We start from the raw sequence: 26,932 nt of genomic DNA on the forward strand, positions 1-26,932 counted from the left end.
AAGCTGGTTTTAGAAAAGGCAGAGGAACCAGAGATCAAATTGCCAACATCCGCTGGATCATGGAAAAAGCAAGAGAGTTCCAGAAAAACATCTATTTCTGTTTTATTGACTATGCCAAAGCCTTTGATTGTGTAGATCACAATAAACTGTGGAGAATTCTGAAAGAGATGGGAATACCAGACCACCTGACCAGCCTCTTGAGAAACCTATATGCAGGTCAGGAAGCAACAGTTAGAACTGGACATGGAACAACAGACTGGTTCCAGATAGGAAAAGGAGTACATCAAGGCTGTATACTGTCACCCTGCTTATTTAACTTCTATGCAGAATACATCACGAGAAACGCTGGGCTGGAAGAAGCACAAGCTAGAATCAAGATTGCTGGAAGAAATATCAATAACTTCAGATATGCAGATGACACCACCCTTATGGCAGAAAGTGAAGAGGAACTAAAAAGCCTCTTGATGAAAGTGAAAGAGGAGAGTGAAAAAGTTGGCTTAAAGCTCAACATTCAGAAAACGAAGATCATGGCATCCGGTCCCATCACTTCATGGGAAATAGATGGGGAAACAGTGGAAACAGTGTCAGACTTTATTTTTCTGGGCTCCAACATCACTGCAGATGGTGACTGCAGCCATGAAATTAAAAGACGCTTACTCCTTGGAAGGAAAGTTATGACCAACCTAGATAGCATATTCGTCTTCCCTGGTGGCTCAGAGGTTAAGCATCTGCCTCCAATGCGGGAGACCCGGGTTCAATCCCTGGGTTGGAAAGATCCCCTGGAGAAGGAAATGGTAACCCACTCCAGTATTCTTGCCTGGAGAATCCCATGGACGGAGAAGCATGGTAGGCTACAGTCCACGGCGTCACAGAGTCAGACACGACTGAGAGACTTCACTTACTTACTTGCTTACTTACTAGATAGCATATTCAAAAGGAGAGACATTACTTTGCCAACAAAGGTCCATCTAGTCAAGGCTGTGGTTTTTCCAGTAGTCATGTATGGATGTGAGAGTTGGGCTGTGAAGAAAGCTGAGCGCTGAAGAACTGATGCTTTTGAACTGTGGTGTTGGAGAAGACTCTTGAGAGTCCCTTGGACTGTAAGGAGATCCAACCAGTCCATTCTAAAGGACATCAGTCCTGGGTGTTCTTTGGAAGGACTGATGCTAAAGCTAAAACTCCAGTACTTTGGCCACCTCATGCGAAGAGTTGACTCATTGGAAAACACTCTGATGCTGGGAAGGATTGTGGGCAGAAGGAAAAGGGGACGACAGAGGATGAGATGGCTGGATGGCATCGCCGACTGATACACATGAGTTTGGGCGAACTCCGGGAGTTGGTGATGGACAGGGAGGCCTGGCGTGCTGTAATTCATGGGATCGCAAAGAGTCGGACATGACTGAGCGGCTGAACTGAACTGATGGAATATTATGTAAGTATTAAAATGGAAAAGTAAGAAGTAGTAAGATAACAGAAATATGTACGATTACATAAAACAAAAAATAGAATAGAAAACTGTACAGATTAGAAATTGTTTACTATAAAAATGTGCATGAAAACGAAATAATAAAATGATCATAATTGTGGAGGGCCACAGAATTAAGTGAACTTGTTCTTTTCTTTCCTCTTGACTTTTCTGTAATGTTGCATCACAGCTTTAATTTAAAAGTCATTTTAAAATAACAGTATTAGCAATAGATATTTATAAATAAATATGCATAATTAACATTAAGAGATGATTCAGAAGGCACTTCTGGATCACTTCTATGAATAACTCTTCTATTTTAAGTCTGATGGTTCAGTGGGCAAATGGCAGTTACCAGATTTCCGCTTGTTCATGAGACAGCCTTGTGTTAAGGGCCTATTTAGTGTCAGGTACGATTCCAATGAAGAGAAATAATCTAATTCTTGTCATTGGGTTAAATCTCCTTCCCAACTCCTTAGATATAAGACATATGATTATGTTGGCTTTTAAAGATAAGGAAATATACATTGAACACATAATTAAACAATGGGCATAGATTCTATAAATGAAAACACTAGGTTTAAGTTAGATTTGAATGGACCAAGAGAATAGCACATCAAGACAGATGAATAGAAAGGGCAAACAAGAAAAATGCTACCTAATACATCTAGAAACGATAACGCTTTCGTTACCTACAACAAGAATAATCAGAGCTCTCAGTCAACTCTGCCTTTGTGTTCTCATCTGACGTATGCACTTAATTTAGGGAAGAGTGACTGCAGAAGAGTGACTGAACAGGAGCAACAGAGCAAGCAAAAAATACTGTGCGGCCAACAAAAGCAAGGGAGAAAAGCCCAGACATTTCACTTCACTCCTTTGATTTTCACTCCTGAGAGGAAAATCAAAATGCTTACCTCTTCTTGGTTGGTTCTGTTGTGTTCTTCCCAAGGATTTCTCTAGTGAAAGGAAACAGATTTCATCACACACTCATGGACAAGTGTTAGCCTTACATGAGAATATGAGGGAACTTAACAACATTGATTTTCCTGGTTACTCCACAAGGACCAACCAGTAGGTTAAGAAGTACTGTACTGTGTATAATATTTATGCATAATAAATTCTACATTTTAATAAGATACGATCAACAAATATTATCATGTCCCATCCATAGTAACCAGGAAAATTTACTTAAAATATAAGCTTTTGCATTTTACTAGTAAAACTGTTATGAGGCTATCCGAGTCATTTTCATGCACAGAGAGAACAGAGAGAGAGACAGACAAATGGGTTGCAGTATAACAGGGCCAAAGACCTGCAACTGGGGTGCACCCATAGCATTTACAAAGAAACGAATAGAGGAACTCCCAGTAAATACTCCTGAGGAATCAAAGGGGAAATTACATCAGCCACACCTCTGGTTCAGAAGGTTCTCCAGAAACCCACTGTACTTTTCCCAGATAAAGTCAATAACATAATCAAAATTCCATTAAAACAACTACCCAGGTTTCTAATTCCATAGTATACTGTTTGATATTAAAAAGGGTAACAAATATACTTTTTACTACCTTTATCAAATGGTAAAGGTATCAAAAAAAAAGTTATATCTGCAGGTCTGTTTTATTTTCAAGGGACTAATCTAGCTGTCTTGCATAACAAAACCTTACTTCATGAAACTATCACGCCTGGGACTCAGGCTAAATGAGGGGGAAGACCAGGGCTCCTTTGGGTGGTGGCTCCTCCACCTTTAGGCCCTCAGAGACCTAGAGCACCACGTTCATGAGACAGTGGCCACCTGGCAGGGTGAGGCCAGGATCTCGCCAAAGTGGCCAAGTCCTCTTGGGCACCAAGAAACAAGGGTCGGATGCATGACTGCCAGAATCCTCTAACGGCATGAACTTGAGATGCAGATTCTTGTTTGAACAGCAATGTGAGCATCATCTTACCTTCTGAAATGTACTGTTACTTATAACTATAGAACGTGCTGTGCTGTGTTTTGTTCTCTAACAATCCAATCAGTTTTACCTCATTGCTTTCTGCTCCTCCTCCATCTGTTCTCTGACTTGCTGCAGCTCTTTCAGCAGTTCAAGATCTGTGCCATTCACCCAGGTGTAAACCACGTCGATCGGCATGGGCAGACAGAGCCTAGGGAAACCCATAAGTCCTCCGGCTTATATGCATTTTTCCAATAGAGTCGGGAATAAGAAGAGCATACAGGGATTAAGCTCAGAGGTTATGGAAGAACATCAACAAAAAGGAAATCCAACCACAGTGCATATCACAGACTTGCATGTTCTGAAACTGGGGCTGGGGCAGTGATATCTACTGAGGACCTTCTCTGTGAGCTGCGTTCTGCTAGACGCTTGATGTAGTTCTGCATCATCTGATCATCACAACCACCCTGTAAAGAGGCTGCTGTCCTTTCCATTTCAAGACTGTAGAGGAGGTCTTGGATGGTCAAACTGCTATATTCTCAGTTTAGCAAATGAGGAAGCCGGGACACAAATGCAACCAAACACAGAAAAGAAATTAGAAGCGTAAACAAAATGACCCCCAAAAAGTCAGCCAGCAGTCCACAATGTCGGGGCTTCTCTCGTGGCTCAGCTGGTAAAGAATCTGCCTGCAATGCAGGAGACCTGGGTTCGATTCCTGGGTTGGGAAGATGCCCTGGAGAAGGGAAAGGCTACCCACTCTGGTATTCTGGCCTGGAGAATTCCATGGACTGTACAAGCCATGGGGTCGAAAAGAGTCGGACACAACTGAGCAACTTTCACTTTCCACAATGAAGAACCTACCCATTTAATGCTACAGACTTCCCATTCTCTGTTGCCACCAAGCTGGGCCCCTCCCAATCTTGTTTGCTGGACTCTTATTTTTCTTTTTTATAGCAGTAGTCTCCTAACATATTAAATAATTGACACGTTACATATACTGGTAATTCATGTGTGCCTCCCCTAGAAAGTAAGCTCCGGAGCAGCAGGAATTGCACCTGCTTTGTTCCCTAAAGTACCCTGCGGACTAGGATTTGTGCCTGGCAGATAAGAGCTTGACGACTTACTTGAGACACTAGCATAGAAGACCTTCCCAAACCTGCTCGATTTCCCCCTTACTATGTATCATACCCCTGACCTAAGGAGTCAGTGAAGTGAAAGTCACTCAGTCATGTCCGACTCTTTGCGACCCCAGGGACTGTAGCCTGCCAGGCTCCTCTGTCCATGGAATTCTCCAGGCAAGAACACTGGAATGGGTAGCTGTTCCCTTCTCCAGGGGTTCTTCCCAACCCAGGGATCAAACCCAGGTCTCCCACATTGCAGGCGGATTCTTTACCATCTGAGCCACCAGGGAAGCCCAGATGTCAGGCAGGCTTTTAATTCCTGACTGTCCTGTCTAAGCTCCATTTCAGATTTAATCCCTGCTAAAAGTTTTTTCCTCCTTTCCTTGATCAGCTTACCAAGATCCTACCCATCTTTCAGAGCCTGCTCTGGAACTACACTACAGAGCTCATAGTAACATAAGACATATTTTGGATGATTCTGTTTCAGGTTTGATCTTTTCCAAGGAACACTACACTTTCAGGGTTATTTTTTTAGGGGGTGTGAGGGGAGTTGTTTTATTTTTAGGCCAAGGACCCAAGCTTACCTTCCTTTTTGTCTTCCTCACAGGTCAGGCACAGGATCGGGGCCCCAGCGCACAAAGGGCTCCAAACACTAAACGCTTAACAATCTTTGTTTTGGCCACAGGTTAATAATCTCAGGGGGAAATAATGCAGTTTGGGGGATAAATCATTCGAATTATGGAAGGAAGAAAATACAGTGATAATCACTTCTAGCTTAAAAGAAGATGAGATGACTGGATGAAAGAAGCATTTATCCACTGATTGAATAACTATTTCCCGAGTGCGAGTATATGCCGTGCCAGGCACTGTTCTAAGTGCTGGGGACTCAGCACAGACTGAAATGCATGCCTTCACGAAGCCTACATTCTAGAAAGGTGAAGACAGGCAATAAACCAAATAAATGAAGTCAGATGATGTTCAATGCTATGGAGCAGAAAAGGGGGATATACAGCAGTGTGTCTAGGTCTTGTGTGTGGTGGGAGGGAGTCAGTTTTAAATAGGGAGATCAGAGATGGCCTTACTGGAAAGGCTGGCATTTCAGCCAAGAGGTAAAGGAAGTGAGGAAGCTGCCATGTGGGCAACTGGGCAGGTAGAGCCCAGAGAAGGGAAATGCCCTGTGCAGATGCCCTGAGGCAGCTGCTTATCTGGCATGGTTAAAGAACGAGAGGCCAGTGTGACACAGACAAACAGGAGCAAAGGGAAGAATCTAAGCAGGGACTAGAGTCAGAAAGGTACCAGGGGACCCAGAGTTTCGTGGGGAAAAATGTGGAATCAATCACCTCAGACTCAGGCACAAGTGACAGCTGAACATCTACGAGTCCTCCCGTCAAGGTGCATCTGCCTGCAGAATGACATCTAAACTCCTTCGTAACCCACACCTCGTGCTCTGGACGTGCCAGCTATATGCCCTTACCCAAACAGGGTGAGAGCTTGCAGGCCTCTGTGCCTTTGAACACACTTCCTCTGCTTAGAATATCCTTTCTTTCCTGCTTCTTTTAACTACTTCCTCATTTCCCAAATGCCTTCTCCCCTCTCCTCTCACAGAGAAAAGGTACGTTTAACAGGCAACTTCCACTGTACTCCATTCTCTAAGGAGTCCTCAGCATACCAGCTGTGCTATTTTTCTCACTGAGCAGCTCTAAGGCAGAAATGGTCTCATGTGCTCTGTGCCCATCTTCACTAATTCCTTCCTCTCTCTCCCGTTCACTCTCAGGCTCTCTCTCCCTACTGTCATGATATGCAAACACTACCTTCTCTTGATTTTCTTCTGCATGTTTCTATATGGTTGGTTCCGAATGTCAGCAGACATCAGAAGCACCTATAGGGCTTGCTGGACAGGTGGCCAGGCTCCATCTACAGAGTCTCTCATTGACTAGGTCTGGATTGGGGGCCCCAGAAACTGCATTCCTAACAAGTTCCCAGGTAATGCCAATGCTGCTGGTCCAGAAACTCACTTTGATAACTACTGACTTATATGTAGATTACAGTTCACATTTTTTTAATTAAAATAAATAAATAAATAAAAGCCTCCCCCACTAAAATATCACTTCTGTGTGAGGTCAATGAATTCCTCCTGTTCAACACTATAGGCCTAGGAATAGTGCCTGAGACACAGTGGGGTTTAATATGTATTTATTGTCTAAATAACTATCAGTTCATTCCCTCAACATAAACAGTTGTCTCTTCTATTAAAAAAAAATGCTTCACATTACCCACATGTAAGTTAGGTCACAGGTGGTCTACGTAGAGACAAAAAATTAACAACAACAAAAATCCCACTTAAGTGACATATTTTAGAAAGGCTTTTAAAAAGGAAGGAGAAATATGCACATTCCAAAGTTTTCCTGTACAAGTAACTATCTGCTATTAAAGGTTGTTTTAATAGTCAAGAGATTATCTCTATAAGCTCAACCAAGGAAAGCAACATTAAATATATAATGCATTTATGTCCTGGCTCTTCTAGTAAGACTGTATTACATGATCAACCTAACTCTCTGGTGTTAAACTGACAACCCTAAGAAGATCCTGTGATCTGCCCCTGGCCAGTGAGTCAGTTGTTTTTCTACTTCTTAGACATGGTCACAGTGAGTCTGAGGCTTTCATTCTAACCACAGACCACTATCTTAGTCTCCAGATGAAAAGGAAGCCTTTATCTTAGAGCTGAAGACTAAGTAAGTGATCTATGATTCAGAACCAAACCCGTGGTGACAGTGATACCACTCTTATTTTAATCACTTTAGTTTAAAGGAATATGAAGGCACTTAATAGTCCCTTGGTTCTACATTTAATAAAGCAGAGAAGAAAACTTAGAACATAAATAGCATCTGAGAACCAAAGCTGGAAGAGATTTTACACTTAATCTAACATCTGCATTTTAGAGATGACAAAACTGAGCCCCTAATTTAATACCTCACAATTAGTAGCAGTACATAATTTATATATTCACTTGATACTGGGATACAGAATGGGATTTTTTTTTCATTCAGGGACAACATTAAGAAGACATGCAGAAACACTAGCAAAACACTGAAAACTTCCTATAAAAATTATGGCTATTTTAAAATGTACTAGAACATATGATGTTAGGGTGTTTTTCTTCAGTCGCTAAATCATGTCTGACTCTTTGCAATTCCATGGACTGCAGCACACGAGGCCTCCCTGTCCCTCACTATCTGCCAGAGTTTGCCCAAGTCATGTTCCCTGAATTGGTGAGCTATCCAACCATCAACATCCATGAAATATTGCCTTTTCTTGTCATCATCAAAATTAGGTAATTTTGAAATATCCCTGCATAAAAATCAAACTACATTTTAATGCAACCTAAAATTAGGAGGGGCTTCCCTAGTTCCCCAGCAGTAGAGAATCCGCCTGCAATACAGCAGACTCAGGTTTGAGCCCTGGGTCAGGAAGATCCCCTGGAGAAGGAAATGGCAACCTACTCCAGTATTCTTGCCTGGGAAATCCCACGGACAGAGGAGCATCGTGGGCTACAATCCTTGGGGGTCACAGAGAGTTAGCAGCTGAACAACAACAAAATTATAAGAATAAATAGAGAACACACACATACTCTTTAGAAAGAAAACATGATTAAGAGAGCTGACCTCCGTGCCTAGATTGCGTGAGCTAATTTTCCTTCTAAAAGTTCTGAGACTCTGTCAAGGCTGAGAGGCACAACCAGCATGCAGCGCAGCATCAGACAGAGTAGGCTGAGTACTCACAAATGCTGGGGTAAAAAACGAGCCATTTTGAGCTTTGCTTAGGACAATCAGCGTTGTCTTAAAATAAAAACTGGAGAAGCAGGAAAATGATGTCTCATTACGAATCCGTTACTGCAACAGCTCTCATAGTGTGGTCACCAAACCAGCAGTTTCAGTATCACCAGTGAACTTTTTAAGACGTGAAAATTCTCTATACCCCTGAGACACACAGATGCATAAATTCTGGAGGTGGGGAGAAAGTCCATTTTGTCAAGTCCTCTGTAGAATTCTGCTGCACACTGAAGCTTGAGAACTGCTATGTTAACGAGTGATTTTCAAACTTTTTAGGGTCCAGACACTTTACACTCCTAAAAATTCTTAAGGAGCCCCAAAGGTTGTTTATAGGTTGTAAATACCCACACTTGCCACTTTCAAAAGTTAGTCAGACATTCAAAAAATATTAATTCATTTTAAAACAACAGTAAATCCCTTCACATGCTGTTTTAAATGAAAACAGTAGTATTTTTCAAAAAACAAGCCAAAAATTCATTGAGAGGCATTGCTTTACATTTCTCCACATCTCTTTAATGACTTAGGAGAAGCAAGGAAGTTTCTCCATCTTTAGTATTCAATCTGTTCCCAGATGTTGTTTGGGTTGAAGAAAACTCAGGCTTACAGATATGCAGTTGGAAAGGGAAGGGGTATTTTAATAGCCTTTTCAAATAGTGGTGGATATTATTTGATACCACACCAAAGTATGTGGTAGTTTCTTAAAAATCAGCTGCAATGTATAATCTGAAACCATATTAATGAACTTTTAGTGCTTTTACATTAAAATCCATTGGTTTTTCTTGCACACGGAATGGCTTTTTTATCTGTGTAAAATTCTACAATATCAATACATTGATATCTGGAAAACAAAAGCTTACTGAGTTACGCAACTCAGCCAGATGGTGACATATTTTCTTACATTATATCAACAAATGTGATTTTCTTGGATAATACTGCAAATCTAATCAAAGAAGTCTTTATATAATATTGTGAAATGTTAGGCTCACAGGGGTGGAAACAAGTTTTCTTAAATTCTAATTTTCACTTGAAAGCTCAAATTTTATCATTGGCAATAATGACTTTGTTTCTTTCCCTTTAAACGCAGGATTGCTTTGTTCACGGCAAAGAAAATACCTGCCAAATATAACCAAGCCGGAGTACTGAAAGTGTCATCTGTCCTTTCAAGTAATAACAATGGTGATCCATGAAATAAACCAAGTTCAGGTTGCAACTCAAAACAACTGCATGAGGGCTTTTCCTCAAGACAGTAACCATGTGGTGCTTGAAGTGTGCCTTCCGTTGCATCACACACATTAAGAAAATGTGTACTCACAGGGTCAAGATATAATCAGATTGACATTTCAGGAACACTCTTAAGCAAACTCAGCATTTTTCTGACTCCTGCAGATATGTTGTAATGGTGTTGCAATTTTACCCACCATGGCTTTCACAGGATGAGTGCAAATGTCAACGCAATAAAAAAGGCAAATAACACCTCAGTGTTGTCATAAAAGTAGCTTTGGTTCCACTGTCCTCCTCCCCCACTGCCCTCTACTGGGTCTTTGGAAACTGCTGTTTTAAGAGCTCCTAAGAGAAAGATCTAGAGTTTCCCTACTTCCTCAGGTACTTGTTTATAAGCTATCTCCCCTATGTAACTGCAAAATGCTTTACAGTAGAGAGTCAGATCTCAGCATCTAAAACAGTAGGGCTCAAAGATTCAACCTTAATTGAAGAAGCAAATTCAGGGATGCCATTCATACACGGGATGCTTTAAGGACTAAAGAGTAAAGCTTTAAGTGAACTCAAGGAATCCCACAGCCCTTCCTCGCTGGATGTTCAGGACTATAATAGTGCATACATCTAAGATTAATTGGCATAGCTTTTTAAAAAGACTACTTATTTGATAGGAACCACATAGGTGCTCATAACAAGTGGATGGAGGCGCCAAGCAGTAATTCTAAACAGAAACAAGAGCTTCATGTAAATTCCTGATGTAGTCTAGAGGCACTCCCAGAAAATGTTCGAGGTGCACCAATCAACAGCAATTACTAGTTATACTTTTACTAGGTTTTCTGGTTCAGTGAAGGTAAAGAGGAGGACTCATGGAGTCTATTCTCCAAGGAAAATAAACAGTCAGGATCCAGGGAAATTTCTGATTACAGTCTTTGATAGTTAGATAATTGTTTTCTAAGAGGTTAACTAGCTTTATTGGCTACCCCATGTTTGTTTTTGGTCACCGCCTGCTCCATGCCCTACAGTGACTATCCTTGTACCATTACAATGGAAAGGAGTCAACAGATACTGCATAAAGTAAATCAAAAAGGACACAATCTGTTTTCTGTTCTTTTTTTTTAGGTTAAAAGGACAGACACTAGAAGAATCCAAAACAAAAATTCATTTGCCATGGTTGCTCTGGGTCAGAATGAGACAGAAATAGGCTTTACTTTTTAACTTTTCTGTACTGCTTGAACTGTTTTCAACCACAGACATATATTGCTTTAATGATATAAAACAATGTAACAGTTTTACAGGCAAAACAGGAAAAGAGCCTATGTGATTCATTTTAGCTGCAAGAAGGGAAGGAGGATGTTGGAAAAGATTGCTTGCACCCTGAGGTCTGCCTCCTGAGGCAGGAAAAAATCTCCAAGGAAGGGTGAAGGCAGCATTCAGGAGTGGCTGCACCAAGCTTGGCCTTAATGAGAAAAAGACCCCACGTGTGAGGTTCTTTGCTCCTCCCCATAGCGAGGCAGCAAGGTGTGGTGACCACAGGGGCGTGTGAGGGTCCTGGTGGATGCCACAGCTGAGGCCCTGGTTATTAACACAGTGACCAGCAAAACACTGGCTGGGGCTTGGAACTGGCTACAGAGTAGCCATCTGGCTTTCTCATCCTAGAGGGATGGAATTATCTTTATCTTACAGAACTGGGTCAAGGAAAGAGTGAGCTCATGTAACTTAAAGTACCCAATACTCAGCAAGGCAGGATTGCTCTTTGAGAATCAAATTTGTCATCCCTAGAAACGTAAGGATGGATTACAAGGTTCCTTCACATGTGACAAGCTAAATCCTATCTACAACTTGGAAAGACCCCTTCAACTGTTCCATATAAAGCATGGGTGATTTCACAACTTATCATTTGAGCCCAAATAAGCTACTCTCCAAAAGTGGTCTCTTCTCACCGATTCTGAAAGGACTTCCCAGCAATGTTGTCTCTGTAGGAATCAAACAAAACATGGTATTGATCCCGGCTCCATTCCAGAACCACCTAGGGAAAGAAAGAAAAAGAAACAATGTTTACTCTGCATCAAATATTGAGAGTATATAACTTTCATTTCATCTTAATTTCATTAAGGATTGCTAAAGGACTCCCAAGGCAATAGAAATAAAAGTAAAAATAAACAATTGGGACCTAATCAAACTTACAAGTTTCTGCATAGCAAAGAAAACCATAAACAAAATAAAAAGATAACCTATGGACAGGGAGAAAGTATCTACAATGATGTGACCAACAAGGGTTTAATTGCCAAAATATATAAACAGTTCATGCAACTCAACAACAAAAAACAAACAATCCAATTGAAAAATAGGCAGAACTAAATAGACATTCCTCCAAAGAAGACATACAGATGGCCGACAGGCAAATGAAAAGATGTTCAACGCTGCTAATTATTAGAAAAATGCAAATTAAAACTACAATGAGATACCGGCTCACACAGTCAGAATGGCCATCATTAAGAAGTCTACAAATAAATGCTTGGGAGAGTGTGGAGAAAGGTGAACCCTCCTACACTGCTGGTGGGAATGTAAGTTGGTGCAGCCACTATGGAAAAGAGTAGATTCCTCAAAAAACAAGGAGGTTCCTCAAAAAACTAAAAATAGAACTGTCATATGATCCAGCAATCCCACTCCTGGGCACATATCCAGACAAAAATATAATTCAAAAATATACATGCACAATTATGTTCACAACAGCACTATTTACGATAGCCAAGACTGGAAACAACCTAATATCCATTAACAGATGCATGGATTAAGAAAAATGCAGTTTTATATATATACCAGGGAGAGGGTGGGAGAGAGATGGAGTGGGAATTAGGGTTAGAGGATATAAATAGAACAGGTAAACAACAAAGTTTTACTGTATAGTACAGGGAACTATAGTCAATATCTGTGATAAACCAAAACGGAAAAGAATTTTTAGAAGAAGAATGTGTATGTATACATATGTATAACTGAATTACTTTGCTGTACAGTAGAAATTAACATTGTAAATCAACTATATTTCAATAAAATTTTTTAAATAAAGAATTGTGAAAGAAACAGGTAAAGCAATCAAAATTCATCCATTCACTCAGTGCCTGCCCTATACTGTGCTCCATCCAAATGAATGATACAAGGATAGTTAGGGACTGCCCTGGTGGTCCAGTGGCTAAGACTGCGCTTCCAATGCAGGGGGTCCATGGGTTCGATTCCTGGCTGGGGGACTAAGAGCCCACATACTGTGTGGAAAGGCCAAAAAATAAAACTAAAAAAAATATTCAAAAGGATAGTTATTTAATTATGTAAATAAAAGCCACAGCTTCTGGTCTGTGGAAGGGGGAGGAGAGTCAAAGGGATTTAGTGCATTGTGATATGAGGACTGGGTCTTGGAGAACAAGTTCACCAGGTAGGGAGAAAAGGTCAGTGCCAGGAGGGCATGTTCAAAGGTTGAGAGGCAGCAATGGGGGTTGTTTGAGGGCAACTGTTTCGGTGGCTTTGGCTGGAGCACAGGCAGTACCTAAGAGAGATGCGGCTGGGAAAGGAGCCGGGCCCTGAAGGGGAACTGCCGTGGGAAACGGGGGCGCTGGAGGACTTCAAGGCAGCTACATGATCCATCCAAAACACGGGGAACTTTTCACAGCACAGAACAGGAGTTACAACAGAAGAGATGGACAAGATACGGGGGGTGGTGCCCTCACAACCTGGGGAGGATTCGGCTGACCTTGCTCAACATTTCAGAAGATGGAAAGCTTTAGATAAGAGCTCCCTCATGCATGCACCCCAAATCTATAAACCTACCTACACACATGCCCCAGTTTCTTCTTCACTCCCTTTACCACAGAGAAAGTGTCCCCCTTCCTTGCAAACACCCAATCTCTGTCTGGATCTCATCAACTCATCTGCTCAAGACCTTGCCTCCTTTCTCTTTCCCTTTCAATAAGACTATTCCCATTAGTATATCAGCATATTCCAGCATCTCAGGGAAATGTTCCCTCCCCTCCAACCCCCTCCATCTTAGTCACACTACTCTGAACTTTCCGTCTCTTTAAGGGCAGCTATCTTCAGATCTCTTCAAGAAAATTAGAGATACCAAGGGAACATTTCATGCAAAGATGGGCTCGATAAAGAACAGAAATGGTATGGACCTAACAGAAGCAGAAGATATTAAGAAGAGATGGCAAGAATACACAGAAGAACTGTACAAAAAAGATCTTCATGACCTGGATAATCACGATGGTGTGATCACTCATCTAGAGCCAGACATCCTGGAATGTAAAGTCAAGTGGACCTCAGAAAGCATCACTACGAACAAAGCTAGTGGAGGTGGTGGAATTCCAGTTGAGCTGTTTCAAATCCTGAAAGATGATGCTGTGAAAGTGCTGCACTCAATATGCCAGCAACTTTGGAAAACTCAGCAGTGGCCACAGGACTGCAAAAGGTCAGTTTTCATTCCAATCCCAAAGAAAGGCAATGCCAAAGAATGCTCAAACTACCGCACAACTGCACTCATCTCACACGCTAGCAAAGTAATGCTCAAAATTCTCCAAGCCAGGCTTCAGCAATAAGTAAACCATGAACTTCCTGATGTTCAAGCTGGTTTTAGAAAAGGCAGAGGAACCAGAGATCAAATTGCCAACATCCGCTGGATCATGGAAAAAGCAAGAGAGTTCCAGAAAAACATCTATTTCTGCTTTATTGACTATGCCAAAGCCTTTGATTGTGTGGATCACAATAAACTGTGGAAGATTCTGAGAGAGATGGGAATACCAGACCACCTGACCTGCCTCTTGAAAAATCTGTATGCAGGCCAGGAAGCAACAGTTAGAACTGGACGTGGAACAACAGACTGGTTTCAAATAGGAAAAGGAGTACGTCAAGGCTGTATATTGTCACCCTGCTTATTTAACTTATATGCAGAGTACATCATGAGAAATGCTGGACTGGAAGAAGCACAAGCTGGAATCAAGATTGCCGGGAGAAATATCAGTAACCTCAGATATGCAGATGACACCACCCTTATGGCAGAAAGTGAAGAGGAACTAAAAAGCCTCTTGATGAAAGTGAAAGAGGAGAGTGAAAAAGTTGGCTTAAAGCTCAACATTCAGAAAACGAAGATCATGGCATCTGGTCCCATCACTTCATGGCAAATAAATGGGGAAACAATGGAAACAGTGTCAGACTTTATTTTTCTGGGCTCCAAAATCACTGCAGATGGTGACTGCAGCCATGAAATTAAAAGACACTTACTCCTTGGAAGAAAAGTTATGAGCAACCTAGATAGCATATTCAAAAGCAGAGACATTACTTTGCCAACTAAGGTCCGTCTAGTCAAGGCTGTGGTTTTTCCTGTGGTCATGTATAGATGTGAGAGTTGGACTGTGAAGAAATCTGAGCGCCGAAGAATTGATGCTTTTGAACTGTGGTGTTGGAGAAGACTCTTGAGAGTCCCTTGGACTGCAAGGAGATCCAACCAGTCCATTCTGAAGGAGATCAGCCCTGGGATTTCTTTGGAAGGAATGATGCTAAAGCTGAAACTCCAGTACTTTGGCCACCTCATGCGAAGAGTTGACTCATTGGAAAAGACTCTGATGCTGGAGGGATTGGGGGCAGGAGGAAAAGGGGACGACCGAGGATGAGATGGCTGGATGGCATCACTGACTCGATGGACGCGAGTCTGAGTGAACTCCGGGAATTGGTGATGGACAGGGAGGCTTGGTGTGCTGCAATTCATGGGGTCGCAAAGAGTCAGACACGACTGAGCGACTGAACTGAACTGAACTGAACTGATCTTCAGAGAGACATATCGTACCCACCCTCCAGCCACCCCAACCCCACTTCCGCTCTCGCCATTTCACTGGCCCTACCAAGGCTTCCACACTCTCAAACCCAGTGACAATCTGCTGCTTGCGATTTTACTCCGCTGGCAGCGTCACCCTATGCCTCCTTCTTGAACCACTTTCTTGGTTTTCCACTCATCATTCTGGTGGCTCCTTCTCAGTCTCCTGTGCCAGCTCAATCCCATCTATCTGACCTTTTAACGTGCCCTTTCATTCTGCTTCTTTTCTGGGAAGGCCTTCGTTCTTGCCAAGGCTTCTTCTGGGGTCCTGCTCTGCCAGCCCTAGGATGTGGCCCTGATACACTAAGATGACTGTGGGAGCCCCAGTCACTTAGACTTCACTGCAGCCAACAGAAGAGGAGAGCGAGGGAAGATAAGCCCCTCTTTTAAGGAGACTTTCAGAAGCTGCCCCTACCCCTTCCATTTTAATTGGCCAGAATGCAGTCACATGACAACAGCTGGCTACACTGAAGGCCCTGTGGACCTAAATGAGCTGCAACTGCTACTAGCTTCTTTTCGTGGCATTCAGACTTTTCAAGACCTGGCCTCTGCCTACCTTTACAACCTCACTTCACTGGGATGTTTCATAAACACCACAAATTAATAACTCTCCCACTCAAAGCACTGATTTAAAAAGCAACTGATTTTAGAGACTTCCCTGGCAGTCTAGCAGTCAAGGCTCCGCACTGCCACCGCAGGGAGCATAGGTTCAACCCCAGATGTGGGAACTAGCATTCTGAATGCTGTACAGCACAGCCAAAAAAAATTTTTTAGAAGAATAAAAAAATCAAAAAATAAATAAAACAACTAATTTTAAAGGGTGTTCGGTCTAATGTGCCTGGTACCATATTTATAAAGAGAATTAAGCTAAGCTACCTGAGTTCAAGGAACTACAGTTGATTATTTTTAATAAAGAATTCTATTGCAGGCTACAGCTGCACTGAAGGAGCACCTAACTCTTTCCAGGAAGCACCGGGAAAGACGGCCCTGAAGAAGCAACGTTAGCAGAGTCTTAAAGGATAAACGGAAGTCTGTCACTGTTCATCTGGGAAACAAGGAACGGTAGAGGGAGAGGGGAGTGAAGGAGAAGAGAATCAAGGCGATCGCTAGGTTTTCAGCGTTTCTAGAATGAGTAACTGAACACAGACTAGGGCCACTTATGACATGGGAGGAGCAAGTACAGAGGGCATGAGAGCTGGTGGGATTCGGGAGTCCCACTTTAGGCATGGTATACTTGAGGTTGGAAGTGCATACAACTGGCCTGTCCACATGAACTTGCTGATTCCCAGAGGAGGAGAAATGGGCTCTACCTTTGATATTGAACAGCACCGAACCGATGACGGGCACATAGCTAAGAAATGCCATCTGCTTTGCTAAATATATAACAGACTATGTATCTATACTCAATAATACAATTGTATGTATCTGTATCAGCTTATGAGCTCAAAAGGAAGCGATTCTCCATCAATATTCCTATGTAGCTTGCAAGAGGACAACCAGTATATCTATTTTTCTTGTAAAATAAGCCACGAAAAAATAAAGCTCAATATAATTGTCCTCAGTTAGTAGGGCCACTGAAGGTGGGGAGAAAACAGCGGAGAGCACGAGCTTCACCAATGCCTGGGCAATGCCGATGTGCTGATGTGAACACAACGTGCCTTCCTTCATCAGATAAACTAATCTCACCATCTCCAAACCACTCTAGTGTGTTGGAAAGAACAGCAACAGCGAAGGGTCCTTCTCTAACACATTTAGGAACACTCTTCTAGTGCAGAGTTCTCCACTCTTAGACCTTGGGGGAGATGGAAGGAATGCTGGCTTATTATTTGGGATGCAGGTTTTCATCCCAGCTCTGTCACTTTGAGTGACCTTTGCATGCATGTGTGCTAAGTGGCTTCAGTCGCGTCCAACTCTTTGCAACCCTTGGAACCACAGCACCCCAGGCTCCTCTGTCCATGGGGTTCTCTAGGCAAAGAAGACTGGAATGGGTTGCCATGCCCTCCTCCAGGGGATCTTCCCAACCCAGGGATCAAGCCTGTGACTCTTTCATCTCCTGCATTGGCAGGCAGGGTTTTTTACCACTAGCATGCCCTCGGAAGCACATGAGTGACTCTGAGCAAGTTATTTAGCCTTTTTGGCTATTCCTTCATCTATATAATGAAGGGGGCCTGACCAAACTGTCTTCGAAATCCCTGCCGCTCCTAAAAGTCTAGACTTAAGGAGGCACCCAACTGTGTGGCTATCACAGTGTCCTCCTATGCCCACATGTCAGCTTCATAAGGACACTGGCTCTTCCTGTCCTCACCTCCTCTCTGGGTCTTCTGTCCTTGGTCCTAAGTCCATCAACATTTGAACTTGATTCTCTTCCATCATAACCATTTCCCTTTCTGCTATTCCTGTCAACTAAACGTTATTATGAAAATCTTTCCAAACTTTTTTAGATCAATGAGTATTATGCTCTATGAGGAATGAAAAAAGGAAACTTGTAAATCAAATAAAATTCATCTAAGGGTTAGTGTCAAATTATTTTCTTAATACTATCAAGAGTAGAAATTTGTGCAATTATAAAATTGTTTGCTCTAGGGTAAACTGTAAAAATATGAACACCTTCCAAACAACCGAAAGCCAAAAAAAAGAAAAGGCTTACATGTGGAATTAGATAGTTTTCAGCAATTATTAGCAGTAAACAAAAGACAAATAGGTAAGAGAAGCACTGACTACTGTAAAATCAATCCCTTGTTCTGGCACAAAGCCTTTCCATATTCTTAGCCCAATCTGAATGCTTCCTTCTCAGAACTCTGAATAACTTCTAGCTCTATCACTTATTTGGAAATCGGTTGCCTACTGCCTTGTAAAACCTCTGGCCTTGCGTCATTTAGCTTTTTTATTGCTATTTGCCTTTCATCCCATGTTAGCATCTTGACAGGCCAAACTGCTTGAGGGTAGAAAATGACTTACAATTCTGTTAACTATAAACTCATTTCCAGCACATTATACACCATTTTCTTCTTAGTAAATATTACCTAGCTACTGCAGAAGTGACGTAAGAGAAGGCTGGATCTGAGAACTTGGGAGACTCCTAAGAGAACCTCCCTGCTCTCTGGTTGGGAGCTGTGAAATGCTGGGTAAACTACAAATGTGTGGGCCTCAACTTCCTTAACTGGGAACTCAGTACTCAATCTATTTCATCAATCCACTGTGCTGCTAGAGCAGGATGGGGATTCTCCCATGATGTGGGCAAATAAAAGGTATAGGGAGCGTGCTATGCCCAGTGGACAACTGGCCTGTCCACCTGGACTTGCAATTCCCAGAGGAGGAGATATGGGTTCCACCTTTGATATCAAACAGCACCAAACCAATGACAGGCACATGGATATGAAAGGTCATCTATTTTGCTAGAAAACAAGGGTAAGCAAGCATAACTTCCTGAACAACATTTTTATAATGGCAAGACATTTGAAACATTATATTGGTAGTAATGCAAAAATTTTATGGGAAACTTATGTGATAAAAATATAAGACATAACACTGACCTTCAAAAAATGTTCTACTTGCCATTTTGAGCTATTCCACACAGACACACACACACCCCTACATTATTCTTCTCAGAGTATGTTTCTCTGTTACTAACGGTAGTTCATTGGTAAAAATTTAAGACACAATAAACTAAAATGCTATTTATTAAAATACTGAATGAGCTCTGAAATACTACATGAGCTCTGAGATAACACATAAACAATGTATTATTAATAATTTATCTAAAAATCATCTAAAGGTAGTTTATTCTACTAATTCAAAATGTTTTTCACTTTTAAGACTCCATTTTAATAATTATGGCATCCAAGGTATTCAAGATCAATTGCTGGTTAGTTTTACAAAATGGCAGCCAAGGTGAGTCTGTGTGCTGACCGCAGAGAAGGGCACACACGCACACACACTCACAAGCTCTGTCATGCCAGCACGCCCTCCCTCTCGAATCCCTGGAACAAGGTACCAACTGTGAGGCAGGGACTACAATGACCCAAAGAGACGCTCCAGGCCAAGCAGCAGTGTGTGCGGTGGTGCTGAGATTTAATCAACCCAAGTCTGTAGCCCATGTTCCTGTTTAGCTTGGCCCAGGCTCTCTCAGCGTTGCGAGCTGTCACCTGGCTACCCCACCAATGCTTATTTACACAGAGCCAGCTTTGTCAAATACACATTCATGAATGTGATCATTTAACCAGTTGAAACTGGTATGTTTACCATCCCTAACCCAATGGCCCAAAACTGTTTCCCTAGCATGTTTATAAACAACCACAAGTCACATAATAAAAGTTGTGTTTCTCCTTAACATTTGTAGAATGTCTAATAGTCCTTTAGCTGGTTTTTGCCCACAAATGCTAAAATTTTCAGTTGGTAAAATTTCCTTCAGTTTTAAAACTGGTGCACACTTTGGCTGATGACTTTGATGGCCCCGGAAGAGGACTGAATGCACGTGTGCGGTAGGATCACAGAGAATGAAGTGCAAGCTCTGTAATCCTTTGGGGGGTTCCCAGTTAAGGAAAGGAAGAAGGGGGACTTCCCCGGTGGTCCAGCGGCTGAGACTCTGAGCTCCCAATACAGAGGAACTGGTTCGATCCCTGGTCAAGGGAACTAGATCCCACATGCCATGATTAAACATCCCAAATGCAGCAACTAAGGCTCAGTGCACCCAAATAAATACATAAAAATAAACCTTTTTTTTTTTTAAGGGGAGGAGGAAAGTAATTATTAAGAAGGGAACTGGTATACAGTGCAAGGATCCTAAGATTTACAATCAGAAGACATGAGTTTAAATCTGGCATTTAATAATAAAATCCAGGGCACTTCTCCATTTTCAACTGTTTCTTCTGTAGAATGAGGATATCAACAGCACCTAGTCCACAAGACTGTTTTGATGAAACATGCAAATCCAACAGAGCTGTACAATACCCCTGCCAACTGCTCGCAGGTCTCTTAGAGACAGCGTTTACATGCCACATACAGTATAAGCTGTTCACTTGTTTAAATGTCTGTCTACACCTCTGTGAGCAACTCAAATCCTGGAATTGGATCTCTCTCTTGTTTTTAGTCCCACAACCCTGCACAGTGCCTGGCACAAAATCAATAAACCTTTCTAGAATAAGTGATTATGGCTACTAGTTTTATAAGGCAAAACACCTTAGAACAGCTTACCACTCCATGGTTTCCCATCAGAATTTCCTGCTTTCAGATCCAGTCCCAAAGAGTCAAGGTAAAAGCTAAAGGCTAGAAGTACAGAGAGGACAGCACACAAGGGTGCAAAACTCTCTCTATTAAAACATGTGTCCCCTCCTCAGCGTTTGAAGTGTAGAAATGTGACATCCGATCTTATAAAACTCAAGATGCTGAGACTCTCCAATCTCAAGCAGCAAGAACTCTAAGTAACTCTGACATAGATTTTCATACACTGATAATCACATCAGAAGTTTATAATATTCCTAAATTACAAGTTCTTCACAGTTTCTGAGAACCAAATATACTTTGCATTAAGAGGCGCTAAATGAGAGACCAAGATAACCTAAGAGATATTCTAAGTTCTATTTTTTTTTTTCACTAATCCACCTTCTCCTTTGATACCAATCAGAAAGTCAAATCTGCTCATCACCCAGCAGCGTTTTCATTTGATGAAACATGCTCATTTTCCTGCCTCAGTCCATTAGAGCTTCTCTGACAGAATACTACAGACTGGGTGGCTCATAAGCAACAACAATTTCTCACGGTTCTGGAGACTGGGAAGACCAAGGTTAAGGTGCTGGCAGATTGTTGTTTGGTGAGGGCCTGCTTCCTGGTCCACAGATGGCCGTCTTCATGCTCTGTCACCTCACATGTTGGAAGGGGCAAGGGAGCTCTCTGGGGTTTGTTTTAAAAGGGCACTAATCCCACACATAGGGGCTCCACCCTCATGACTTAATCACCAAAGTCCTCACCTCCTAATACCATCACACTGGGAATAAAGTTTCAGCTTGTAGATTTTGGGAGGACACAGTCAATTCATCTCATTTCTCAACACAAAATGGCTAAAACAAGAGATTAACCCATTTCATATTAGGCACTGAATGGTTATTAAAATAACTGGAGTGGTTTTAATAACTGGAGTAGTTTCCCTTTTTCACATACTGGAAATGATCCAAACCCAAGATGCATGACCACTATTTACTTAAACATTAATTAAATTCAAAGATACTTTCCTAGACCACTTCTACCTTTTGTGAATTCTTCACATAATTAGACACACAACACACATTTGTTGATCATTTTAAAAGGCACAAAATGGGAACCAGGGCTCTGTTCTCAGGGAGCAGACATCCTGTTAAGGATTAATCATTGACTTGCATGAAATGATTTATGAATATTTACTGTTCAGCTTTTAAATGAACACAGATGAAAATAGATTACTGTTGGAGAAAAGGAATAATCAAGGACAGGGTTCAACATAATAGCTTAACAAAATCACTCTCCTTTTCCTGGGAGAGAAGGCTGAGATTTTTAAGGGACTAAAGGAGTAAAGAGAGGGAACTCCCTGGTGGTCCAGTGGTCAGGACTTAGCTTTCCCTGCCAAGGGTTCAACTCCCTGGTCAGGGAACTAAGAACAACAACAAAAAAAAAAAGAAGCAAAGAGAAAGGGCTGCCACTGAGGGGAAAGGAGACAAAATAATAAAGGAACTTGTATTAAAACACAGAATTAAGTCTTTGCATGTCCCAGGTGGTCCAATGGTTAAGAATCCTTCCTGGAATGCAGGGGACGTGGGTTTAATCCCTGGTTGGAGAACTAAGATACCATATACCATGGAACTTAGCCCGTGCACCTCAGATAGAGTCCAGGTGCTGCAGGAAGATCCTGCATGCCACAACAAAGCCCGGACACAGTCAAATAAATTAAATAAGAAGATCCACTATTTAAAAAGTAAATAAAACACAGAATTAAGAACGTTAAACCTTTGACAGTACACTTTATTATAAAAAGTTTTATCTAAACGGCAAAAAATAATCTCTTCAACCGCACTTGAATAAAAGTAAAAGGAGGGGAAGAAAAAACCATACCAAAGATGGTTTCAGGAGTATTCAAACCAACTTCCTGGGGACATATATGCAGGTCCACTTGTCTTACAGTTCAGAGGTTACAGGATCACAGAATTGTACAGGGGGGACTTTAAACCCAGTGCCCTGCTAGCACGTCCTGGCAAACAGTTACTCTACCTAGGAGTTTAGACCTGCACTGTCCAAAAAATGGTATCCCCGCTGGCCACGCACAGATATTTAAGTTAAGACTAAGTTGAATTTAAAACTCAGCACGTTAGTCACACTAGACATACTTCAAGTGCCCGCCAGCCACAGGCAGTCAGTGGCTACTGTACTGGACAGCTCACAATTACTGGCTACTTCCACAGGGCACAAAGTTCTCTTGGACAGCATTGCAGCTATTCATTCCTTAAAGATTAAGTTCTGGTCACAAAAGGAGGCCTGGACCTCAGCCCCCAGTTTTGTGATTTTAGACAAGACACTTATAGCCCTGTAAGTTTCAAATGTAAAATTAAAACAATAATCCCTTATCCCAAAAGGTGTTGTTATTAAAAAAATCAAGTGAGCTGATATAAATTCATCTATTCTAATAACTACAAAGTACTACAAGCAGAGTTCTCTTTTTATGAGTTTGCTTTGCAGAGAAGTCATAAATTAGTCAAGAAGAATGTTATATATTTTTAAATAGCTGTAAAGTCATTTTAAAAAACCCTTTCCTGAGGGGCAATTAGCAATATGATTCAAAGGACCAAGAAATGCTCGTATCTTTTGTTCTGGCTAATTCCACTTCTAGAAATACATGCCAGGAAAAAAAAACATAGGTGTACCCAAAGACTGCTGTATAAATATGATAATCACTATTACTTGTATAAATAAAACCTGAAGATAGTTTTAAAAATTAAATTAAATAGGTGATTGGGTAAGTAAATTAAGGTACAGTCACACAAATATTACAAAGCTATTAAAAATTATGCAGGTTTTAAACTGCTAAAAATTAGTAACTTAATTCAGTCAATGAGCGGATATTATGTGGCATCATTCCAAATTCTGACACACAGCAACAACCAAAACAAAAGGTCTTCCATTATGAAACATACAGACCAGTTAAATGGTAAAATGTTTGATAAAATATTATGCGAAAAAAAACAACCAAAACTATCATCCTGGAACAGAACCTCAGCAAAATAGCAGAGTGGCAACTCCAATCTCTCATCCCCTCAGAAACACTGAAAAACAAGCAAAAACTCCAGAACAAAAAAGACAGATACTGCATGAAATATCCATTATATGAAATGTCCAGAATAGGCAAATCCATAAAGACAGGAGGTGACTAACAGTTACCAGGGCCCAAGGGGAGAATACAGAGTTACTACTTACTACCAAGTTTCTGTTTGGGGTGAGGGATACCTTTTGCAAACAGACAGTGGTAACAATTACTCAACAAAGTAAATGTAATTAATGCCATGGAGCTGTTGATACACTTAAAAATTATTAAAATGGGACTTCCCTGGTGGTTCAGTGGCTAAGACTCCAGACTCCCAATACAGGTAGCTTGTGTGATCCCTGGTCAGGGAACTAGATCTACTACAACTAAGACCCCGTGCAGCCAAATAAATAATTTTAAAAGTCATTAAAACACAAATTTTGTTGTTCGTATTTTACCGCACGATTTTGGAAATCACTACAATACTCCTCCCAAAGGAGTAATAAAGCAACATTATGAACAATTCTATGATCACAGATTTGATAACTTTGATGAAATGGACCAAATACTTAAAAGATACAATCTACCAAAGCTCAAACAAGGAGAAATATATAATCTGAATAGCCTCTATTTATTAAATAATTTGAATCAATAAGTAATAACATTCCAAATCAGAGAAAGCAACAGGCCCAGATGGGTTCACTGGTGAATTCTACCAAACATTCAAGGAAGAAATGACACCAATTCTCTACAATTTCTTCCAGAAAAACAGAACCAGAGTGAATACCTTCTAACTCATTCTATAAGGAAAACTACAAACTGATAACTTTCAAGAATATAGATGTGAAAATCTGTTATGAAATAAAATCTAACAATGCAGAAAAAGAATCATATAATATAACCAAGTGGGATTTATTCTGGATACATGTTTTTGAATGCTGGTTCAACATTTGAAAACCAATTAACGTAATCCATCATATTCATAGGCAAAAGAAGAAAAATCTTATGATCCTATCAATAGATATAGGAAGAGTATTTGACAAAATTCAAAACCCATTTTTAATTTAAAATAAATAAAAACCTCAGCAAATTAGGAATAGAAGGAAACTTCTTCAACTAGGGTATTTCCAGGTGAAATTAGACTAGTAAAGCAGCTTGCCCTCCTTCCTAATGTAGATGAACCTCATCTAATCAGTTGATGGCCTAAACAGAACGAAAAAGCTGAGTATGAGAGAATATCCTCTGATCTGAGGGCACTGAGCCATAACACAGTCTTCCTGCCTTCGAACTTGAACTGAAACATCAGCTCTCCCTGGGTCTCTGTGCAGCCACCTTTCAGGTAGGAACTACACCACTGGCTTCTCTGGTTCCTGGGTCTTTTGGACTTGGGCTGGAGCTACATCCCTGGCTCTCCTGGGTCTCCAGTTTTGCTAATGCAGATCCTGGAGAGCTGTCAGCCTTCACAATTCTGTGAGTCAATTCCATATAATAAGTCTATTTCCATACACACACACACATGCCCACGAGCATGCACATACATATACACATACATCCTACTGGGTTCATTTCTCTGAGGAACCCTAATATATTACATATCAACTAATATCAACTAAACCTATATATTTTCCGTTAAGGTTCACTTTTGACACTGATCACTCAGGGGACCTTTCCATGTTTAGATACTAGGAAAAAAGAATCTCTCTGCATTCCACCTCTTAGTGCCAGGCTCTATTCCAGGGACTGAGGATACAGTGGTGAATAAGACAGAAACCCCACTCCCACAGAGCTTACATACTAAAGAGGGGTGAGAGAGAGATGAGATATTAAATACACACATAAACATTTTCAGGCTGGAACTAAGTACTATTTTAAAAAAGAAGAACATGGGACTATAAACAGCAGTGACCTAGGAAAAGAGGCTGCTCTAGGCTGGGTGGTGGGGAAGGCCCATCCAGGAAGGAGTTCCTGAGCTGAGACATGTGGAACTGGGGGTCTGTGGACAGAGCTCCACAGGCTGACAACAGTGCCAAGCTCCTAAGAGGGACACAAATCTGATGTGTTCAAGGAACAAAAGACGGTGAATGCCCCATTCTGCATCTCAACCTCAGGTAGGTTTGGGAGTATCTGCCTGGTTTTTGTGCTTTCCCACTGCCCTGAGAAGAACATGCCCAGGCTGGCCCGCTGGTCCCAGGAGGATGAAAGATACGTGCAGCAGAGCCAACCAAGCCCAACCCAGAGGAGCCAACTCCCCTCCGATCTGCACATCCCAGAGAAGGAATAATTTTCATTTTAAGCCAGGGACTGGGATCTCCCTCTTGGTCCGGTGGTTAATAATCTACCTGCCAACACAGGGGACAGAGGTTCAGTCCCACATACCTTGAGGCAACTGAGCCTGTGTGCCACAAACACCAGAGCCCGGGTGGCCCTAGAGCCTGTGGTCCTCAATAAGAGAAGCCACCGCAACAAGAAGCCCGTGCACCGCAATGGAGTAGCCCCCGCTCACCTCAACTAGAGAAGAGTTTGTGCACAGCAACAAAGACCCAGTGCGGCAAAAAATAAATAAATAATTTTAAAAGTCAACATGCAAAGCCTGCTGACTCTGCACACCACACCCAGCACACCCAGTGTGGCAGGATCTCCGGGATCCCTATTACACCCCACAGTTTCCAGCTCCCAGCTCTCGGCCTGCCTGCAATTCACCATCCGTGTTACCCCAGAACAACCGTTCTAAACACAGATCTGACTCATGGCTCTCTTGCTTAAAACCGTTTGAATGGTCTCCATTTTCTTCAGGAGGAATCCAAATTCTTTGGACTCACTCTACAGGCAAGTCCTAAACCAGCCACCGCCTGCCCCTCCAGCATCACTCCTGGGTACACTCCACGGCCCTTCAGAACTGTCGTGGTCCAGGAGCAGGTTGGAAAAGAATTTCCAGACATGAGACAGAAGAGGAGGGAAATAAAGTTTATTAGAGTGGGAGATGCTGTTAGAACAGTGGGCCAGCTCAAGCAAGAACTGACGTTGAACAGGGGTCCTTAGTCCACTTTTATACCCAGGTACAAGGAGTGGGATAGGGGTCTTGTGGGTCATTTGCTGATTGGATGAGGCACATATACTAGGTGGGGGTGGAAGAGTAAGGCAAATATCTTCTCCCTATGGGGTAGGAGAGGAGACAGGTTACACTGCTCAGGAGAACCTGAAATCCATTAGTAATTACCACATGGGGGAGGGAAGGATGATAAGGGTCTGG

At 41.8% G+C, this 26,932-nt stretch overlaps 1 protein-coding gene across 1 annotated transcript in view; it reads right to left on the reverse strand.

The window, feature by feature from the left end:
- Positions 1–26,932, reverse strand: part of GNPTAB (N-acetylglucosamine-1-phosphate transferase subunits alpha and beta) — an 84,052-nt gene that overhangs the window by 41,706 nt on the left and 15,414 nt on the right. Inside the window, exons 2-4 of the mRNA XM_068970749.1 lie at positions 11,503–11,588; positions 3,488–3,607; positions 2,380–2,421 (exon numbers count right to left, since the gene is read on the reverse strand). Coding sequence (XP_068826850.1) covers positions 2,380–2,421; positions 3,488–3,607; positions 11,503–11,588 — 248 coding nt within the window. The remainder of the gene's footprint in view (positions 1–2,379; positions 2,422–3,487; positions 3,608–11,502; positions 11,589–26,932) is intronic.

The sequence above is a fragment of the Capricornis sumatraensis genome, chromosome 4, assembly GCF_032405125.1.
Source record: "Capricornis sumatraensis isolate serow.1 chromosome 4, serow.2, whole genome shotgun sequence".
In the NCBI taxonomy this organism is placed as follows: Eukaryota; Metazoa; Chordata; class Mammalia; order Artiodactyla; family Bovidae; genus Capricornis; species Capricornis sumatraensis.